The 16,651-nt window shown below is 57.2% G+C and overlaps 8 protein-coding genes across 8 annotated transcripts; 4 read left to right on the top strand and 4 right to left on the bottom strand.

The window, feature by feature from the left end:
- Positions 1-50: 50 nt before the first annotated feature.
- Positions 51-1,918, bottom strand: ISF_00406 (cell division control protein Cdc6; the record flags this gene model as incomplete). The annotated part of the gene is made up of 2 exons (XM_018844013.1): positions 51-1,813; positions 1,870-1,918. The coding sequence occupies 2 exons, from the start codon at positions 1,916-1,918 to the stop codon at positions 51-53; spliced, it is 1,812 nt and encodes a 603-aa protein (XP_018708463.1).
- Positions 1,919-2,614: 696 nt separating this feature from the next.
- On the top strand, positions 2,615-3,318 carry ISF_00405 (translocator protein; the record flags this gene model as incomplete). The annotated part of the gene is made up of 3 exons (XM_018844012.1): positions 2,615-2,730; positions 2,764-2,883; positions 2,949-3,318. The coding sequence occupies 3 exons, from the start codon at positions 2,615-2,617 to the stop codon at positions 3,316-3,318; spliced, it is 606 nt and encodes a 201-aa protein (XP_018708462.1).
- Positions 3,319-3,569: 251 nt separating this feature from the next.
- Positions 3,570-4,673, bottom strand: ISF_00404 (amino acid transporter arg-13; the record flags this gene model as incomplete). Its single annotated transcript, XM_018844011.1, has 2 exons — positions 3,570-4,448; positions 4,560-4,673. The coding sequence occupies 2 exons, from the start codon at positions 4,671-4,673 to the stop codon at positions 3,570-3,572; spliced, it is 993 nt and encodes a 330-aa protein (XP_018708461.1).
- A 1,403-nt stretch (positions 4,674-6,076) lies between these two features.
- On the bottom strand, positions 6,077-6,858 carry ISF_00403 (Shr3 amino acid permease chaperone; the record flags this gene model as incomplete). The annotated part of the gene is made up of 2 exons (XM_018844010.1): positions 6,077-6,666; positions 6,762-6,858. 2 exons carry the CDS (start codon positions 6,856-6,858, stop codon positions 6,077-6,079), a joined length of 687 nt encoding a protein of 228 aa, XP_018708460.1.
- Positions 6,859-7,712: 854 nt separating this feature from the next.
- On the top strand, positions 7,713-8,276 carry ISF_00402 (Carbohydrate-binding WSC; the record flags this gene model as incomplete). The annotated part of the gene is made up of 2 exons (XM_018844009.1): positions 7,713-7,978; positions 8,063-8,276. The coding sequence occupies 2 exons, from the start codon at positions 7,713-7,715 to the stop codon at positions 8,274-8,276; spliced, it is 480 nt and encodes a 159-aa protein (XP_018708459.1).
- Positions 8,277-8,505: 229 nt separating this feature from the next.
- On the bottom strand, positions 8,506-11,940 carry ISF_00401 (DNA repair protein, Rev1; the record flags this gene model as incomplete). The annotated part of the gene is made up of 2 exons (XM_018844008.1): positions 8,506-11,647; positions 11,696-11,940. The coding sequence occupies 2 exons, from the start codon at positions 11,938-11,940 to the stop codon at positions 8,506-8,508; spliced, it is 3,387 nt and encodes a 1,128-aa protein (XP_018708458.1).
- Positions 11,941-12,442: 502 nt separating this feature from the next.
- Positions 12,443-14,101, top strand: ISF_00400 (RED-lik; the record flags this gene model as incomplete). Its single annotated transcript, XM_018844007.1, has 2 exons — positions 12,443-12,588; positions 12,649-14,101. 2 exons carry the CDS (start codon positions 12,443-12,445, stop codon positions 14,099-14,101), a joined length of 1,599 nt encoding a protein of 532 aa, XP_018708457.1.
- Positions 14,102-14,913: 812 nt separating this feature from the next.
- Positions 14,914-16,365, top strand: ISF_00399 (Inosine/uridine-preferring nucleoside hydrolase; the record flags this gene model as incomplete). Its single annotated transcript, XM_018844006.1, has 4 exons — positions 14,914-14,964; positions 15,122-15,207; positions 15,297-15,956; positions 16,020-16,365. 4 exons carry the CDS (start codon positions 14,914-14,916, stop codon positions 16,363-16,365), a joined length of 1,143 nt encoding a protein of 380 aa, XP_018708456.1.
- Positions 16,366-16,651: the final 286 nt, after the last annotated feature.

Here is a 16,651-nt window from a genome sequence, read left to right as displayed (position 1 = left end):
CCAACATCCAACAACGCCAAAAAATGTAAAACAAACCCAGATAAAAACATTTAATCCAACGCCTCTCCATGCAAAATGCTGGCTAGAATGCCTGAGCCGAGGCCGGCAACAACCGACTCCATGTCCTTCTCGGTCACACAGCTCGCAACTCGCTTGTCGTCTCCGCTCGCCAACACGGCGGCTTTGCGGCCACGCTTGCTAGGCGTCTGCGGCGTAATGAAGCTTCCATTCTTGCCATCGACCGCGTTGACAAGGCCCAGCGTCTCCAAGCTACCCATGACCTCGCGGAACTCGGAGCTCGAGAGAGGGTGGAGCACAGAGTCGCGCGTGCACAGGCGGCAGTACGCGCCAAAGAGCTTCTTCACAGTTGGTGCCAGTAACTGGGTCTTGCTTGGTGTAGTGGGCATGCCGACCTTAACCTTTGATCGCAAGTGATTCTCGTACGCAACCAGAGCGCACAGGGCTGCCTTTTGCTGAAGGTTGAGAGTCTTGAGCCTCTGTGTGGTGCCGTTGCTGAACGCTGCTGCCGTCACCTTGTTCAGATGGGCTATGGAAGCGCGAGGGGCCGTCTCGGCCGTCAATGCCTTGAGTGAATTGCCCATAATTTGTACAATGCTTCGTCCTCCCATGGCCCCGTTGATATTCTCGCCAAGAGGTCGCTTCGATGGTGTCATCTGAAGCATAGCTTCCCTTGCCTCTTCCTCGTGCTTCGACCGTGTTTCGTTCTCAATCAGATCCAAAGCCCTTCTGCAAATCTCAAACGCCTTGCGAAGATCCCCCGTCTGACTCGACACTTTGCGGGAGCACAGTTCAATGGCAGCAGGGTGAATAAATGGAACGAAGTTTTCTTTACCCTGGGGCATCAAAGACTTCAGACGAGTTGTGATGATATTCTTCACTTGCGTAGCGGTATAGGGAAGAAACGGAAGAAGCTCAGGTTTAAGGTTCTTGGACTTGAGACGAGGGAGAAATCGGTCCGTGAGATCTAGCGCGTTGGCAATGCCGACAAGGAGAAGCTTTGACGACTTGTGGAGGGCCCATTCAAATACACGATACAAGCTCTCCAGGCCCATAGTGAGAATATGATCAATCTCATCGAGAGTGATCAGATAGGTCGTGGCGTTGTCGTCTCTGGGGTAGAAAGCGTCTTGCAGAGCGTCCATGGCATCAGCCTCGGTTACGCCCTCGGCCTCAAGCCCCATGCCGTCGAGTAGCGTCATGTAGAGATCCTTGGAGGACTTGACGCTCATGCAGTTGATGTATGCCGACTTGACATCGTCCCTATTTGCGTACTTTTGAATGAGCCCGGTAATCATGGCGCTCTTGCCGGTACCAGGCGGGCCGCTGACGTAGAGGCACCCATTTGGCGAGTCTGATGTGCACCGCTCCAGGAAAGCCGTGAGCTGCTGACGCTCTTCGTCACGGCCGACGAGCTGACCGGGCTCCGCCCCGCGGGCGAATAATTGGCGAGCCGAGTGGTAAACGGTTTGGATGGTGCTGGGAGACAGGGGAGAGTGCGGCGTCAGTCTCTTGAAGAGCTTGCCGGCCGACATGACGGCGTGTCGAGGCGTCGTGGGATACGCGGCCAAGGCATCGTGATGGCGTGGCGTCGACGGTGTGACGGGGTTCCGAGCTGAAGACTGAGAAAGAGATCGATTTCTCTTGCTAGGCGAGTCGTCGACTTCGGTCTTGATAATAATGGGATTGGTGGTAGCAACGCTGACAATGTCCTCGGGATCCTCGTTCTCGTCGTTGTAGTCGACAGTGGCGGCGCACGACCGGCGAGGCCGTTTGGAAGGAGACTCGTCTGAGTCTGGGGTAACAGGTAAGTACGATTGTCTAGAAGGCACCGTGCCTGTTTGTACGTACCATAGATTACCGCGCGGCGGGATCTCTTTCCCAGAGCTGAGGACGCCATTGATGCGGAACACCTGGGGCAGGAAGCTTCCTGCCAATCGAAAAATGCTGATACGGATATGTTCTTGCCGGCTAAGTGTAGAATGCTGGTAGTGCGAGATGCAGAATGCGGGCGACTAATATAAACAGATGTGAAGAGGCAATGTCGAGATGGAAATGCGTCGCTGGGGAATTGGTAGATGAGAAAAAGCTGGTTGCTGTGGAAAGTCTCACAAGGGCACGAAAGGATTAAGTAAAGCAGCTCGCGCCACGACCAGGGTCGCGCAAGGGCGGGACGAACCGTGTCGAGCGCGTTTCAACGCGCCAGTACGCGACAAAATCTATTAAAGCCCTGGTCAGTGTGTGGATATGGCAAAACCTGGGTGTGGCGCGGGCGTGGCTAGTGCCGCTCCACAGCCCAAGGCTCAATACCTGGGAGGAGGGAGAGCTGTTAACGGCAGGGTCTGGAAACTATTGAAAAAAGGAAAGAATGAATATTTGAAAAGCTGGCTCAATTGATAGAAGGGCGTTTTCGATGTCTCGTTTTCGATGTCTTTTCCACGTGTGCTTCCAAATGCGGCGGGTGGGGGCATGAAATCGCCGGCCAAGCCACCCCAGCTGTCAGTGACGACATTGGAAATCGGCTGATCATCACAGGCGGCTATAAACTTCGCTGCTTCACACCCCGGCCTTCACGAAATCGCTGCCATCCGCCATCATGACTACCTACATCCCTTCTCTTACGTTGCCCATCGCGGCCCTTCAGCACGCGCCTACGTCCATCCTGCTGCCCATCGCCCTTGGCACCGCCATCGGCTACAGCACCAAACGCAAGTAGCTCAGCGTCCCTACCCAACGTTGTACCAGCCCATCTCACAACCTTTTCCTTGCAGCCGACAAGACGGTCAAGACGTACCACGCGCTCAAGCAGCCCCCGCTGCACCCGCCCGCCTATGTGTTTGGCCCCGTCTGGACAGTTCTCTACGGGTACGCCGCGTCGTCCCCCCCCTCCTTCCCTCCCCGCTCCGCCAACTAACATGCCATGATACCAGACTCATGGGCTACGCCGCGCACCGGGTCGCCGCTGTTGGCCTCTCGCCGCTCTCTTCCCCCGCGACCGCCGCCTCCACCAAGCACTCGCTGACCGTGTACACGATCCAGCTCGGGCTCAACCTCGCGTGGATGCCGCTCTTCTTCGGCGCCCGCCGCCCCGTCGAGGCCACGGCCGACCTCGTCGCGCTGCTCGGCCTCAACGGCTGGCTCGCCTGGACGTGGAGCGCCGTCGACGAGACCGCAGCGTGGCTGCAGCTGCCATACCTGGGCTGGCTCGCGTTCGCGACGTACCTGTCCGCCGGCGCTGGATACCTCAACGGGTGGGACATGTCGGATGAGGCGCTGGAGGCTGGAAAGAAGGCCGAGTAAACATGTGCGTCGCATCGAGGCGCGAGCTTGAGAGAGCAATTTGGTTTATCGTATAAGCGATCTTTACTTTTGTGTAAACGAAAAGAATGTAAAACTATGTTCCAGTCTATGCCTTGAAATCTCTACCTTGATGTTTCCATGAAAGCCCATCATCAAACCGAAAACGCCGAAATATGCAAGTCGTGTATGAGAAAGAAATGCCCAACCGTAGATGGGAAGAGGTTCATGAAGCTTTGGCGCGCAGCACCGCATTACATAGGGAAATGCCTCTTGAGTCCGTCAAAGACCATGAAGATGAACGCGGAGCTGGGCGCGGACCGCAGACAGGTAATGCCGCAACCACGATAGAGCCCACGGAGGCCCGACTGGCGCCAGATGGCCGACCCCTCAGCCCAAAAGGACGGTTTCTGGCCGGGCGTCCCCAGCGGCGACGTCTGCATGCGCGACTTGATGGTGTCGGCGGGGAAGAAGAGGAAGTTGTACGAGACGCCCGCCGAGGCGCCGGCGACGGCTTGCTGCCACAGCGGCAACGGCGTGGCGCGGATGCGCTCCCGCTCCGCCGGCGTCGCCGCCTTCTTCACCGCCAGGCTGTAAAAGGCGGCCGTGACCGTCTCCTTGGCGCCGAACCAGGCCGCGGAGCCGCCCGACTCGCGGATCAACGTGCCCATCTGGCCGTGCCAGAAGCCGCGCAGGCCGTCATGTCGGAAGACGTCGCGGACGACGGCGAGCGGTTTTAGGCCGGCTCCACCGCCGCCGGTGGGCACCTGGATCTTGCACTTGACGAGCTCAATCGGCGTCAGGACGAAGGAGGCGAGGGCACCGGCGAAGGCGCCGGTGGTGTAGAGCGCGGGCAGGGACAACGGCCGGTCGCGGGGGGCGAGGCCGGTGGCGTAGAGAATCTCGCGGCCGAGCGACTCGAAGATGAAGAGGCTCGAGGTCTCGGCGGCGGCGCCGACGAGCGGCGCGCTGATGCCGCGGTACAGGCCGAGGAAGCCATCGGCGCGCAGGGACTGGCGGAAGCAGTCGAGCGGGCCCTGGTAGCGGAGGGGCAGTCGGTCGGGCTGGCTCTGGAGGCGGACCTTGACGGTGTCGAAGGGGTACTCGATGTATTTTCCGACGATGCCGGCAATCTGCAATTTCAAAAAAAAAAAACGCCAAGTGGTTAGCAAGGGGACGGCATGGTGGGTTGCGATGCACCGGCCGGGTGGGCGCAAGTGCGGCGGGAGGGGGAGGGGACGTACAGAACCGTAGAGGATGCCCTCGGCGGTTTCCTTGGCGGCGTTCCTGACGGGCAGCGATACGTCCGGCGCCATGGAGAGCGGAGGGGCTTCGACAGCGACGACGGTCGGATTCATGCTCGGTGATCGAGGACGGAGCGGAGCCGGTTGCTCGGTGCTATTCGGGGTGTGTTGTGGATTTTTTTTTCCCTTCGTCGCTCCTCAAGCCGCCAGCGCGATGCCGTTGGGGCAGTCAGCGCCTGGGCCAAAAGGGAGGTTCGTACAGCCTCTTGGGGCAAGTGTATGAAACCCGCTATCACTGTTGCAGCAAGTGACGGGTGTTGCGTATCGCGGGGTCGCAGGATCTTGTGCCGCCTTTGTTGGGCGTGGGTTGTACAAGAATGACTTTCTGCGTTTGCGATACCGGGCTTTGCCGTTTTTTTTTTTTTGGTGACGAGACTAGTGCGGCGGTGTGGTGGAGGTGATTAACGTTGCTTAGATCCGCAGCTGCAGGCGCAAGTACTGAAGCGGGTGATGAAGATGAAGGGGGAAAAAGATGGATGAAGGAACAGGAGGAGGGACAAAAGAAGTGAGAGAAATGAGAGAAGAGGGGAGACACGGAGGGTTTATTATACAGCGGCCCAAATGCAGCAGCGGCTATTATTTCTCTCATGCCCAGTCAGTCCCCTTGCGTGCTGCTGCCGGCCACATTGGGCAAGCATAGCCAAAAACCCCCACCATCCGTCTCACCATCCATCCATCAGAAGCAGAGAGCGGTCGAGAATCACCGCCTGACGAACCAAACGAAAACGAACGAAATGGACAGCGATGTTGCACGGTGGCGGATCGGGAACCGGCACCTGCTTGCCGCGGCCGCGTCCTTTTGTAGCGGTGTTACTTGCCTACCTATTATGCTTTGGTGCCTTGTCATCAGTGCGTTCGGCCGACTTTGCCAATCCCAATCCCACCTTTGGCTCAGACAGTGCGTGCTGACAGCAGCAAGTTAGCTGCATTGGTAGGGCAGTGCAGGTAGTTGGGTTGCATCTCGGCCGTCTACAAAGCAAGCCTAGTCGGATGCCATACCGCCATGAGGCATTTCCTGTTGCGACTTTGGACGGTGCAATGAGCGAATACCGCGCAATAGCTGCTTGCAGCCCGTGCCAAATGTCGCCATGGCCTTGAGATGCTACACCGTTTCTGCCCCCCAAAATGACGTAGCGTAGATCTGCCTCGGTTGAGTGTCACCCACACATTTACACATGGATGCACACCAAAGCTTGACGTTTACCTGCAACATGCAACTTCGACAAAAAAAATCTCCGTGTTTTCCAGAGCCGGTTATCCGAGATCGTACAGTCTGTGAAAACTAAGAACGCAAAGGACGAGCCGCTTAGCCGAGCGCGGCCCCTCCACCATCCAAACGGTATCTGATCATGAAAACGTGCCCGTATTGCCCATATTACAACATAAAATCGTTGCCCTCCATCAATCCGCACTATCAGCTCCCCTTCTTTCCTTTCCCTTTCTCTCCCTTTACCCCATTAATCCCTCTTTTTCGACTTCTTGGGCGACTTGGGCGACCCGGGACCCGCCGCCGCCGCCGCCTCCTTCTTCTCCGCCGCAATCTCATCCTCGTCGCGGTCCCGCTTCTCTGCGTACCACTGCCCGGCCTGGAGCACGAGCACGCCGATGAGGACGAGCGCGAGGATCGTGTTGCTCGCCGACATGACGCGCAGGCTGTCCTCCTTGCCGAGGATGTACTCGCCGTCCGCCTCGCCGCGGCGCGTCGACGCGAACTCGGGCTGGTCCCAGACGCCGTCCGTCAGCGCGCGCAGGCCGCGCACGATGTTGGTCATGTAGGTCGCGGCGCCGATGACGTAGAGGATGAGCGACGCGCCGTCGAAGAGGAAGTTGGCCTCGGACGGGCGGAACAGCTTGATGAGCAGGCCGGCGAAGGCGACGAAGACCATGATGTTGAGCATGCGGTGGATGAGGGGCGGCGCGGCGTGCATGAACTTGAGGTGCGCCTCGAGCTGCGGCAGGAACTCGGCGGCGAGCGGCTCCTTGCTCCAGAGGAGCGGGAAGTCGTAGGGGAAGGAGGCGAAGAGGATGCCGAGGAAGAAACAGGTGGCTGGGGTCGGGCAGAAGGGTTAGCGGAGAGCGCGTAGAGAGAGAGAGATACGGTTGCGGAATGTGCGAGAAAGGGAGGAGACGAGGAGAACGTACGCCCAATGATCATGAGCGTGGCAAACGACCCGGATCCTCTGTAGTTTCTGGACCGGGTCGTCTTGGTCCAGTCAATCCAGCCATCAAAGAAGCCCATGGTGACGGTGTCGTGCGGGGGAAGCAGTCGATCGCAATAAACACGGCGGGTGAGTAGTGTTTGATTGTCGCGAACGTAGAGCTGACGGTTCCGGCGCGGTTATTTCGACCAGTGATCGGAAAAAGCAAGCCGAGGAGAGAGATGAAGGTGAAAAACAGAAAAGAGAGCCAACGTTGCAAAGAGGCGAAAATAGGCGGCCACGGATTGGACAGGGTTTGGGGCAGCTCAGCTTGGCTCAGCTTGGTTTGGCTGGGGGTGTGGCGTCGCATCGGTGGCGTATTGGGTGCAAGCTTCACTTCCAAATGCATAGCTTTCGCCATTAATTTAGTGTTGCTTCAATTTCAATTCTCTTGTATTCCACGCTATCTTGGTTTTGAATCTTACGAATTCGATTGTCTCTTACTCAATCCTCCGTACTGAAAACCAATGAAGGCTTTCTCTCACTGTGGCGCCTGCTGTGGGGTAGCTGCATTTAGAAGCAGTCAGCCCCTGGAGCTTCATTTCGGCGGCGGGTGCTACTGCAAGGTATTTAGGCATACTTGCAAAGCCTGCAGAGCCAGCTCGCCAGGTATTTGGCGTGACTCTCACCTATTGCTTCGTGACCATATTACCATTGGACTAGAAATCCATATGTAGCGATAACTTGCGTGACAAATAGCCTTCGTCACTGTAGCGCGACGAAAGCGCCTAGGAACCGGTGGGCTCAGACCCTGCCGCCTGAATCGACCGCTCCGAGTTTCATGCCGTGTCCCCCCAATCTCGCTCCTTCACAAACCCCAATCTCTCATCAATCCGATGCAATAACATCTCAAGAATCCATATCCACCCCTCAATTCTCCGCAAATACCCGCTCGATGAGGCCGCTCATCCTCGCCGCCGCGACCCTCGCCGCCGCGCAGCAAACGCCGCCGCAGCTCCGCGTCTACGTCGACGACACGCACAAGTACGCCTACTACGGCTGCTACAACGAAACCACCCTCGCCGAGGGCTCCGCCGGCACGCGCGCCCTCGCCGGCGGCACCAGCCTCGTCCGGCCCGACAACATGACCGTCCCGACCTGCCTGAGCTTCTGCCAGGACGGCGACACCAAGTACCGCTACGCCGGCGTCGAATGGTCCAGGTACGTTTGGTCCTCACTTCGCTCGAGTTGGGAGGGCTCTGTGCTTCCTTGTTACGGAGTTTGCTGACGGAGGAAAAAAAACAGAGAGTGCTGGTGCGCACAGAGCATCGCGGGCATCGCGCAGAGGCTCGACGACACGGAGTGCAACTTCCCCTGCTCGGGCAACGAGACGCAGGCCTGCGGCGGGCAGCTCAAGCTCAACGTGTACCGCATGTCGGGCGCGGGGCCCGGCTTTGCCGTCCCCGGCCTCGGCGCGGTGCTGGCGCTGACAGGCGTCTATCTGACGGTGCTTGTCTGAGGGCGTTACTCCGTTGTTGGAGGGTTACTTCACACCTTGTGTTATTTATTTTCGTTTAATAGAAGCGAGCGATGATTACGGGTTAAAAGCGCGGGCTGGTTCATGAAAGAGATTCAATCGTACAAATCTAGACTGATAGTCCAGAACAACTATACAAAATAATACCACGGACACTCTCAAACAGAAATCCTTTCCAAATAAAGACATGGTATCGAAGTCATAAAAATCGTTACACGGGCCCGAGACCACGCTTCCGCAGCGCTTCCTGCAGTGCCTCCTTGATCCCCTCCATGCTCTTCCGCCACGCCGCTCGGCCAGAGCCCCCGTCGCCGTCCTGTTCCACCAGCACGTCCAGCCACCGGACGAGCGTCGCCGCCTTGTCCATATCGCGCTCCTCGCCCACCACCCGTGCTAGGTACCTCTCGAATACCTCCACGTCGCCCCGATGCGGGCCGTCGCTGCGCGTGTCCGCGTGCCAGGCGTCGAGCAAGTCCTTCATCTCCGCCGTGGAGCTCACGCCGGTGCTGGAAAACGAAACCTTGGGCGGCCGCGCGGGGAACTCTATGCGCCTCTGACGACCAGGGAGTAGTCCGCTGCCGGACGCTTCTGTGTGGGCTGGCCGGCGCGATGCCGCGTCAAGCCCGGATCGTTGCGCCAGCTTCTGGCGTTTGTGGTCTGCCATGACTTCTCTTCGCACATCTTCGGGCAATTCGGCCAGGAACTCGGGGTCCAGCTCCCCCAATTCGTCCGTAAAACCATTGCCGATAGGGTGTCCTGTCACAAAACTGGTCTGAACCACACCAGCGCGTGCATCACGTTCCCTCTGCGCCTTGCTCATCATGCCCCTGATCCCGCCTCGCTTCGTAGGGGTGGATGGATTCCTCGCTACTTGGGTATTTTTCCTAGGGGATGGCCGAGCCGCTGGTTTACGGCCATACTGAGCTAACACTTCTGCTTTCATATCTTCCGGGAGCGCGTTGAAAACTTCAGCATCCACCTGTGAAGGCAAAAAGTCCATGGCTGCTGGACTTTCAGAGCGCGACTTGGGCTGTGTATCCACGTCTGGGCTAAATGCCTTGGATTTCTGCCCCATCAGTTTACTGCGAATGTCGTTTGGCAATTCGTCCATCACAGCTGGGTCAATGTTGCTTGGTATCAGAAACTGGGTACCTGCGACGTTGAGCGGCGTGTTTGCCTTGATGTCATCTTCCCTTCCTTTGGCCAGCGCCATTGCGGGATGCACCCTCGGTTTCCTTGGCGTTAAAGGACCGTCCGTGATGGGGTCATCCTTAGAACTAGATCTCTCCACAAACTTCGGTCGCTGAAGGGAATCAGGGTCTTCAATCGATTCAGCGCCGCTGCTCCTCTTTGCTGATGTTGGATTGACAAAGGTGAACTCCAGCCTCTTTTGGCTGCCATCGGAGGCTGCAATACCTTGCTTGATTGGCTCCAGCTTGGTCATCTGTAGACCAAGCCCACGCAAATCACCAGGGCTGAACCTGTACGATCTCAAGACCGCTATGGCTTCCTTGCCGACAGACTCAGCGTTGTGTGTTCCGACTCCGAAAGGAACGCTCTTGTTGAACGTATCGCACTTGCCATGGCCAAGGTGCTTGGCAGGGTCGAGCGGCGCATCGAGCGAGCGGCGCATGATTTTGACTGTAAGATGGCGTCCTTTGACTTGTTCATTCAAAAGACGTCGCTCCAGCTCTTTACACAAATTGAGGACGAAATCTTCAGCCTCTTGTTGCGTGACGAAACGAATGCCCCAGCTCACTTCAGCTGAGACCGACTTCCGAGGGGGCTGGCCGCCGACTTCAGTCTTATCGATGCCGCGAGCAAACTCGGCGAGTTTCTCCCCAGTTTTGGGACCAAGAACTGACGTGAGTCTCTCTTTGGACAGTTCGCGCAAGTCTTTCACGAACCGGATGCCCAATTCTTCGAGCTTACCTCCGATACTGTATGAAACCCCGGGCAGCTGCTCAACCTTGAGCTCACCAATGTAATTGAGAACTTCTTCTGGTTTCAACTGGAACTGCCCCGCAGGTTTGGCTTTTCGCAAGGCTACCTTGGCTTGCAGGATATTGCCACCGATGCCCACCGACACGTTGCATCCCGTCAGCTCCTTGATTCTCTGTCGCAGGTCAGTGGCGATAGCTTCAACCTTTTCTTGCTCTCTCCAAACACTGCCTTCCTCCACCCCAACGCCTTGTGAGCCAGCAGCATGATGTACGATAGCCGTCGCGTCGATAAGAGCTTCGTCGATACTGACGCTTTGTACCACTCCTCCAACCGTCATGATGGCCTCATAAAAGGCCCTGCTTGCCGCTTCGTATGCTGGAAAGTCGTATGGTAAAACCTTGAGATCAGGGCATAGCTCTAATGCGCGCTTCATCCACATGCCGTTCTTCACGTCGAAGCTTCTGGCAGGATAGTTGCAACTTGCAATTTCGGAGCCATTTCCTGTGCCGTGCGCCACAGCGACAGGCTTGTCGATGTAGTCAGGAAACTTTTTCAATGACACTGCGCAGAAAAAGCTGTCAAAGTCGACGTGCATGATGTAGCGTCTTGCCCCAGGGCGTGTCTTGAACTTCTTTTCGGATAGACCCTTTTCTGCGGCAAGACGTTGCATGGACGACTTGAGCTCGGCTTTCCAGGTTGAGAGGTGGTGTAATCGACTTTCGGCATAAAATTTGGTCAAGAAATTTGGATTGGCGCAAGACGATTCACGCAGGCGGGGATCCGAGAGGAGCCAGGCATTGTGCTCTTCTGGAGTCATGTCCGTGGAGAATTCCCTGGGCGCTTTGGCATGTGCAGAAGAATCCTTTTGTGGAAGAGCGGCCTTGGTCGGCGTGTCCGTTTCTGGTGGCAACTCCGGTAAGTCCGTAATGGCAACTTCTGTTGACGGTGTCGCATAATCTGTTGACTTCATCGCGCTTGACAGGTCTCCGTCGGCAGACTTTGCCTCACTGGAAACGGACCGGCTTGGTGTCTGCAATTGCTCGACTGCCTGGCTCCATGCTTCAGTAACAGGGCCTGATGCTTGTAGTTGAGACGTATAGAAGCTGTTGTCGGTCTGTTCTCGATATCCCCGTCTCGGCGTAGGGCTGGCTTGAGAAAGGCCCTTGGAGCCATCAAACCTGAGGACTTTTTGACGGGATCCTTCGTCAAGCACGCGATAGTCGCTCCACGGCAACAGCTTGCCGGCTGCAATGGACTCTGTGATCCATGCCGGCTTCACAATTCGATAGCGACTATAGTCAACGCTTTTCTTTGGTGGCAGCGTAGAGGCGATGATGTGCGTTGCCATAGTCTTGGAATCTAGGTACTGTAGGAACCCACCGCCATGTTGAACAATGTCGCGATGAAGACTGCTGGGCGATTAGCAAAGCTCTAAATTGGATGGCGCAAGTGCATACACATGCAGGGGAGGCTGCGTATAGCCAGTGACATGCGCAACAATGCCCTTGAATATCTGCGGCTTGTCCGAGGTTGATCTCATCTCCGCATCCTTGTTCTGGAGCTTAATCTTCTTGCGACGGAAGTAGTCTCCGAAGCCGTTGAACTTGCTGCCCTCATATTCTTCTCCATTTTCATCTTCAAAGGTATGGTTCTCAATGCGCTTCCTGACACTGGAGGAGTTCTTTTCCAGAACGCTGCCCATGATGTCGTATGCAGCGGCGCCTTATTCCAGGCGCGAACCGATGGTCGGGAAAGCTTAGACGATTTGTGGCAGTGTCGTGCGCCGGGCCTGGCACCAGCGTCGCACACATATGAAGATTGTTGACATTATAGATCGAAGCAAAGTAGGTTCAAAGCAAAGCACATGGTGATAAATTGTAGGTGTGGCCCTCTTGGAGAATGTGAAGAGTGATGTGAAATAGAAGAAGCGTGGCGAGGCAATCGCGTAAAGTGGAGAGGAAGCAGCACGCTTCTAACGCGGAACCTCGTGACTGTTGCTTTGGAAGTCAGTGGCGTATTCAGTGGCTGTTTTAGGGGACTTTAGCGCAATGCACGCTATAACACTTTATTTCAGTGAGCTGCAGTGCGTCCAGCTTGGCGGATTACAGTGGCCCACTATACATCATCATCATGAGCCATCTTTTTCCTAGCCTATCAAACCCGTCCACGGACGGACACAGCGCGCAACCTCGGTCGTCGGCGCGATGAACAATGAACAGTTTCGGAAGCTGATGCTGGCTAACTCGGCCAAGTCGTCGAAAGGGAAGGATACCTCACCTACTCAGGCGGCTGGCTCGCGCGGAGGCTCGTCGCTGGGATCGCGACAGAAAGCCAGCATCCCAATGACACCGTACGTTGCGCAATTTGCACGCCAGAAAGTGCGCTTAATTTCAGGACTGACACAAAATAGGCGCGCTGTAGGCAATTCGCAGGTCGACTTTTCCAAGCAAATGGCACAGCTCAATCAGCAGGCGAACCCAACAAAACAGTTCAAAGCCGCGGTGCCGCGGGGTGTGAAGATGGCTGCTGGCTACACCGACCGATCGAAACAACGAGAAGACCAGGATTCAAAAGCTGCTGATGATCGTGCCGAACGGCTTAAAGCGCTGGAGGAATCTCTGAAGGACGAGGAAATCGACAACGAGACCTACGAACGACTACGATTCGAGATTGCTGGCGGCGACTTGGAAAGCACACACTTGGTCAAGGGTCTAGACTTTAAGCTTCTCGAGCGAGTAAGGCGAGGCGAGGACGTTTACTCTGGGAAGAAGGACGATGCAGATGCTACACAAGAGGAGGACGTGGATGTAGATGATGCCTTTGACCAGCTGGAAGGCCAGGAGGTGCAGGCGATTGAGAAGGACAAGTTAGAGAAGAAAAAGGGCCAGCTGTCTACCGTGGCGCTGGCACCAGGAAAGAAGCGCACTCGCAACCAGATTTTGGCCGACTTCAAAGCTGCGCGAGCAGCGGCCAAGGCACAGGCTGAACCGGCCTTGGGCGATCGCTTCCGCAAGATTGGTGCTAAGCAGAAGCCTGGCACGCGTATCGAGCGCGACAGCAAGGGTCGCGAGGTCATGATTATTGTGGATGCAGATGGCCATGAGAAGCGCAAAGTGCGCAAGGCGCAGCCGGGCGACAGCGCGACGGACACCGACAACGGGCTGCTTATGCCAGACAAGGATGCGAAGCCACTCGGCATGGAGGTGCCGGAACAATATCGTCAAAAGGCGCCTGTTGTTGAAGAAGAAGAGGATGTTGATATTTTCGACGATGTTGGAGACGATTATGATCCTCTTGCGGGTATGGGTGAATCTGATTCCGACTCTGACAGTGACACCCAGAAGGCGGCCAAGGACAAGGCAGAGGGCTCCGCGGCAGAGGGATCGATGCCACCACCGCCACCACCGCCAAGAGCGCCGACAAACTACTTCAAGGGTTCCAAGACGAGTCTACTCTCCGAGCAGGAGAACAAGGCACCGTCCATGTCCGACCCCGCCATGCTGGCTGCCATCAAGCGCGCCGCCGGGCTCCGACCGCTCGACAAGCACGACGACGACTCGGACGGTGATGACGACGACTCGGCTGCGCAAAAGGCCAAGGCGGACGCGGCGCGGCGCAAGAAGATGCTGCAAAATGAGGACCGCGACGCCGAGGACATGGACATGGGCTTCGGCACGAGCCGCTACGAGGACGAGGAGGACTTTGACGACGGCGGCATCAAGCTCTCGGCGTGGGGCGACGAGGGCGGAGACGAGGAGGGCGGCGCGCGTGGCGGGAAGAAGAGGAAGCGCAATCGGAAGCGTAAAGGGGATGTGAATAGCGCGGCGGATGTGCTGAAGGTGATGGAGCAGAGGAAGAAGTGATTTTTCGCATCCGCATGGAATATCTACAGCACAGACATTGTGGACGGCGTTATACGGTTGTGGCGTATCTATCTAAATGTGGTTTGTGGCGTTTTGGCATTGCAAAAGTAACTAAACTATGAATAAATATTCATAATTTTTTATATGCCCTAGCCTGTTCATTGAGCTGGCTGTTGTTCCAAAATCACCGTGCCGTCCCGGACTGCAGCATCCATGCAGCGCCGAGACACAGCGCCGAGACACAGCGCCGAGACACAGCGCCGAAGCCGGATCCGCGGCTGACCAGCAGAACTTTTGGTGTGAGTTCTGAGTTCTTGGCGCGCGCTCTCCCCGCAAAAACATGGGTGAAGGAAGAGCCAGAAACAAAGCAAACCCCCAATTTTCCATTCCATGTGGACACGGGTGTTTTTAGTGTACCGCGACTCGCTTGTCCCCCCAAATATCGTCATAAGCCATAGCTAAGCCCGGCGGCCACCTCCGGCTTTTTGCGCAACACAACACACCCCACGCACACATCCCCAGACATAAAAAGGCCCGCCGAGCCCCGGACCCTCTCTTGTGTCTCCTTCTTTCTCTTCTTCTTCTTCTTCTTCTCCTTCTCTCTCTCTCTTCTCTCTCGTCACAGAGTCCTTTTGCACAGAGCAAGGCTGCATATCCAGCGTTAGATGTGACGGACGTGAGGCGTAGAGTGAACGCGATTAAAAGAACAGCGAACAGAGAACAGAGAAACACCGTATCCCGGTCTATCCGTAACAAAACACCCTACTGCACAGGCCCTTTCGCACCAGGCTTCATTTTTACCATTTGTCACAATGACGGTGGAACAAATTCCCGTTTGGCTGGACTGCGATCCGGGGCATGACGTGAGCGCATTCATTCATCTTATCCCATTCACTCCGGCGGGCATCTTCCCCGTTTCGCCGGCCGGGGTGGTGCCTCCTCGGCCGGGGAACCCCCGAAACGCCCACCCATGTCTAAAACCCAGACCATCACATACTGACCCTACGTTTCTCCGAACAGGATGTCTTTGCCATCTTGCTGGCCGCCTACCACCCGAGAATTAAGCTGCTCGGAGTCTCGACCGTCTTTGGCAACGCCCCGGTAGAGTATGAATAACCTCCCCTCCCCCCCCCCGGCTTCTACCTTCAACTTCCGTCACCAGCGCCTCACTAACAAAACCCCGACAAAAAAAAAGGAAAACCACCCAAAACGCCGCCTCCGTGCTCACCGCCATCGGCAAGCAGCACGACGTGCCCCTGCACGTCGGCCTCGCCAAGGCCCTCGAGCGGCCCGCCATCCACGCGCCGGACATCCACGGCGAGTCCGGCCTCGACGGCACCCTTCTCCTCCCCTCCCCCACCGTGCCGCCCTCCGCCGTGCCCGCCCTCGACGCCACCGCCGCCGCGCTGCGCGCCCAGCCGCCCAACACCGCCTGGCTCGTCGCCACCGGCTCGCTGACCAACGTCGGCGCCCTGCTCCGCGCCCACCCGGACCTCGCCGCACACCTCAAGGGCCTGAGCATCATGGGCGGCGCCCTGGGTGACGGCTTCTCCGGCGCGCCGCTGGGCAGGGTGGACGGCCGCGAGCGCGTCGGCAACGTCACGCCGTGGGCCGAGTTCAACATCGTGATCGACCCGGAGGCCGCGGCGGAGGTGTTCGGCAACAAGACGCTGGCGGGCAAGACGACGGTGGTGCCGCTGGACTTGAGCCACCAGGTGCTGGCGACGGCGGAGGTGCGCGAGATGCTGCTGCACGGCAGGGGGGCTGGCAAGGTGGAGGAGGGCAAGTTGGAGGGCAAGACGACGCTGCGGACCATGCTGGTCGAGCTGCTCTACTTCTTCTCCCAGACATATGCGTGAGCGCTGACACCTAATCACACATGTCTTTTTTTTCTTTGCTAACAAAGAAAAAAAAACAGCGACGTCTTTGGCATCACAGAGGGCCCCCCGCTGCACGACCCCCTCGCCGTCGCGGCCGTGCTCGCCGGGACGCCCGACGAGATCCCCTTCCACGACTGGGACGCCGAGCGCAGCGAGGCCCCGCGGTACGACGAGCGCTTCGACGTTGCCGTCGTGACCGACGGCGTCTTCGAGGACGCCAGGGACGGCAAGGGCGAGACGGGCCGCACGGTCGGCAGGCTGCTGCCGCGCGGCCAGCCGGGCGTCCGCATACCGCGCTCCCTCGACGTGGCCAAGTTCTGGGACGTCATCGAGGACTGCGTCGAGCGCGCGGACGCTGCCAACGCAGCAGCTGGGAGGACGTGATCGGGAGAAGACATGACACGTAGAGCATCAGGGTAACCTACAATGCAGAAAGCATCAAGTATATACAAGACAGATAGAAAAGAGAATGAATGAAATGAATAAGAGCCAAGTTCAACGGTTCCCCAAAACGCCATTGTCTATCGTTTTCTGTTTCGCTAGTCTATCCCGCCCAAACTCCTGGCAATTAAGGAAAAAATGGAGTCGCAGGAGCCTCCCTAACGACTGAGTGCGGAAAAGAAGCCAGATAGGTCACGCATGCCTAAGTATTTAAGTCTTGTAATAACTC

Source organism: Cordyceps fumosorosea (assembly GCF_001636725.1).
Source record: "Cordyceps fumosorosea ARSEF 2679 chromosome Unknown scaffold_1, whole genome shotgun sequence".
Classification (NCBI taxonomy): Eukaryota; Fungi; Ascomycota; class Sordariomycetes; order Hypocreales; family Cordycipitaceae; genus Cordyceps; species Cordyceps fumosorosea.
The sequence above is the reverse complement of the archived record's forward strand: the minus strand, read 5'-3'. Positions and strand labels throughout refer to the sequence as shown.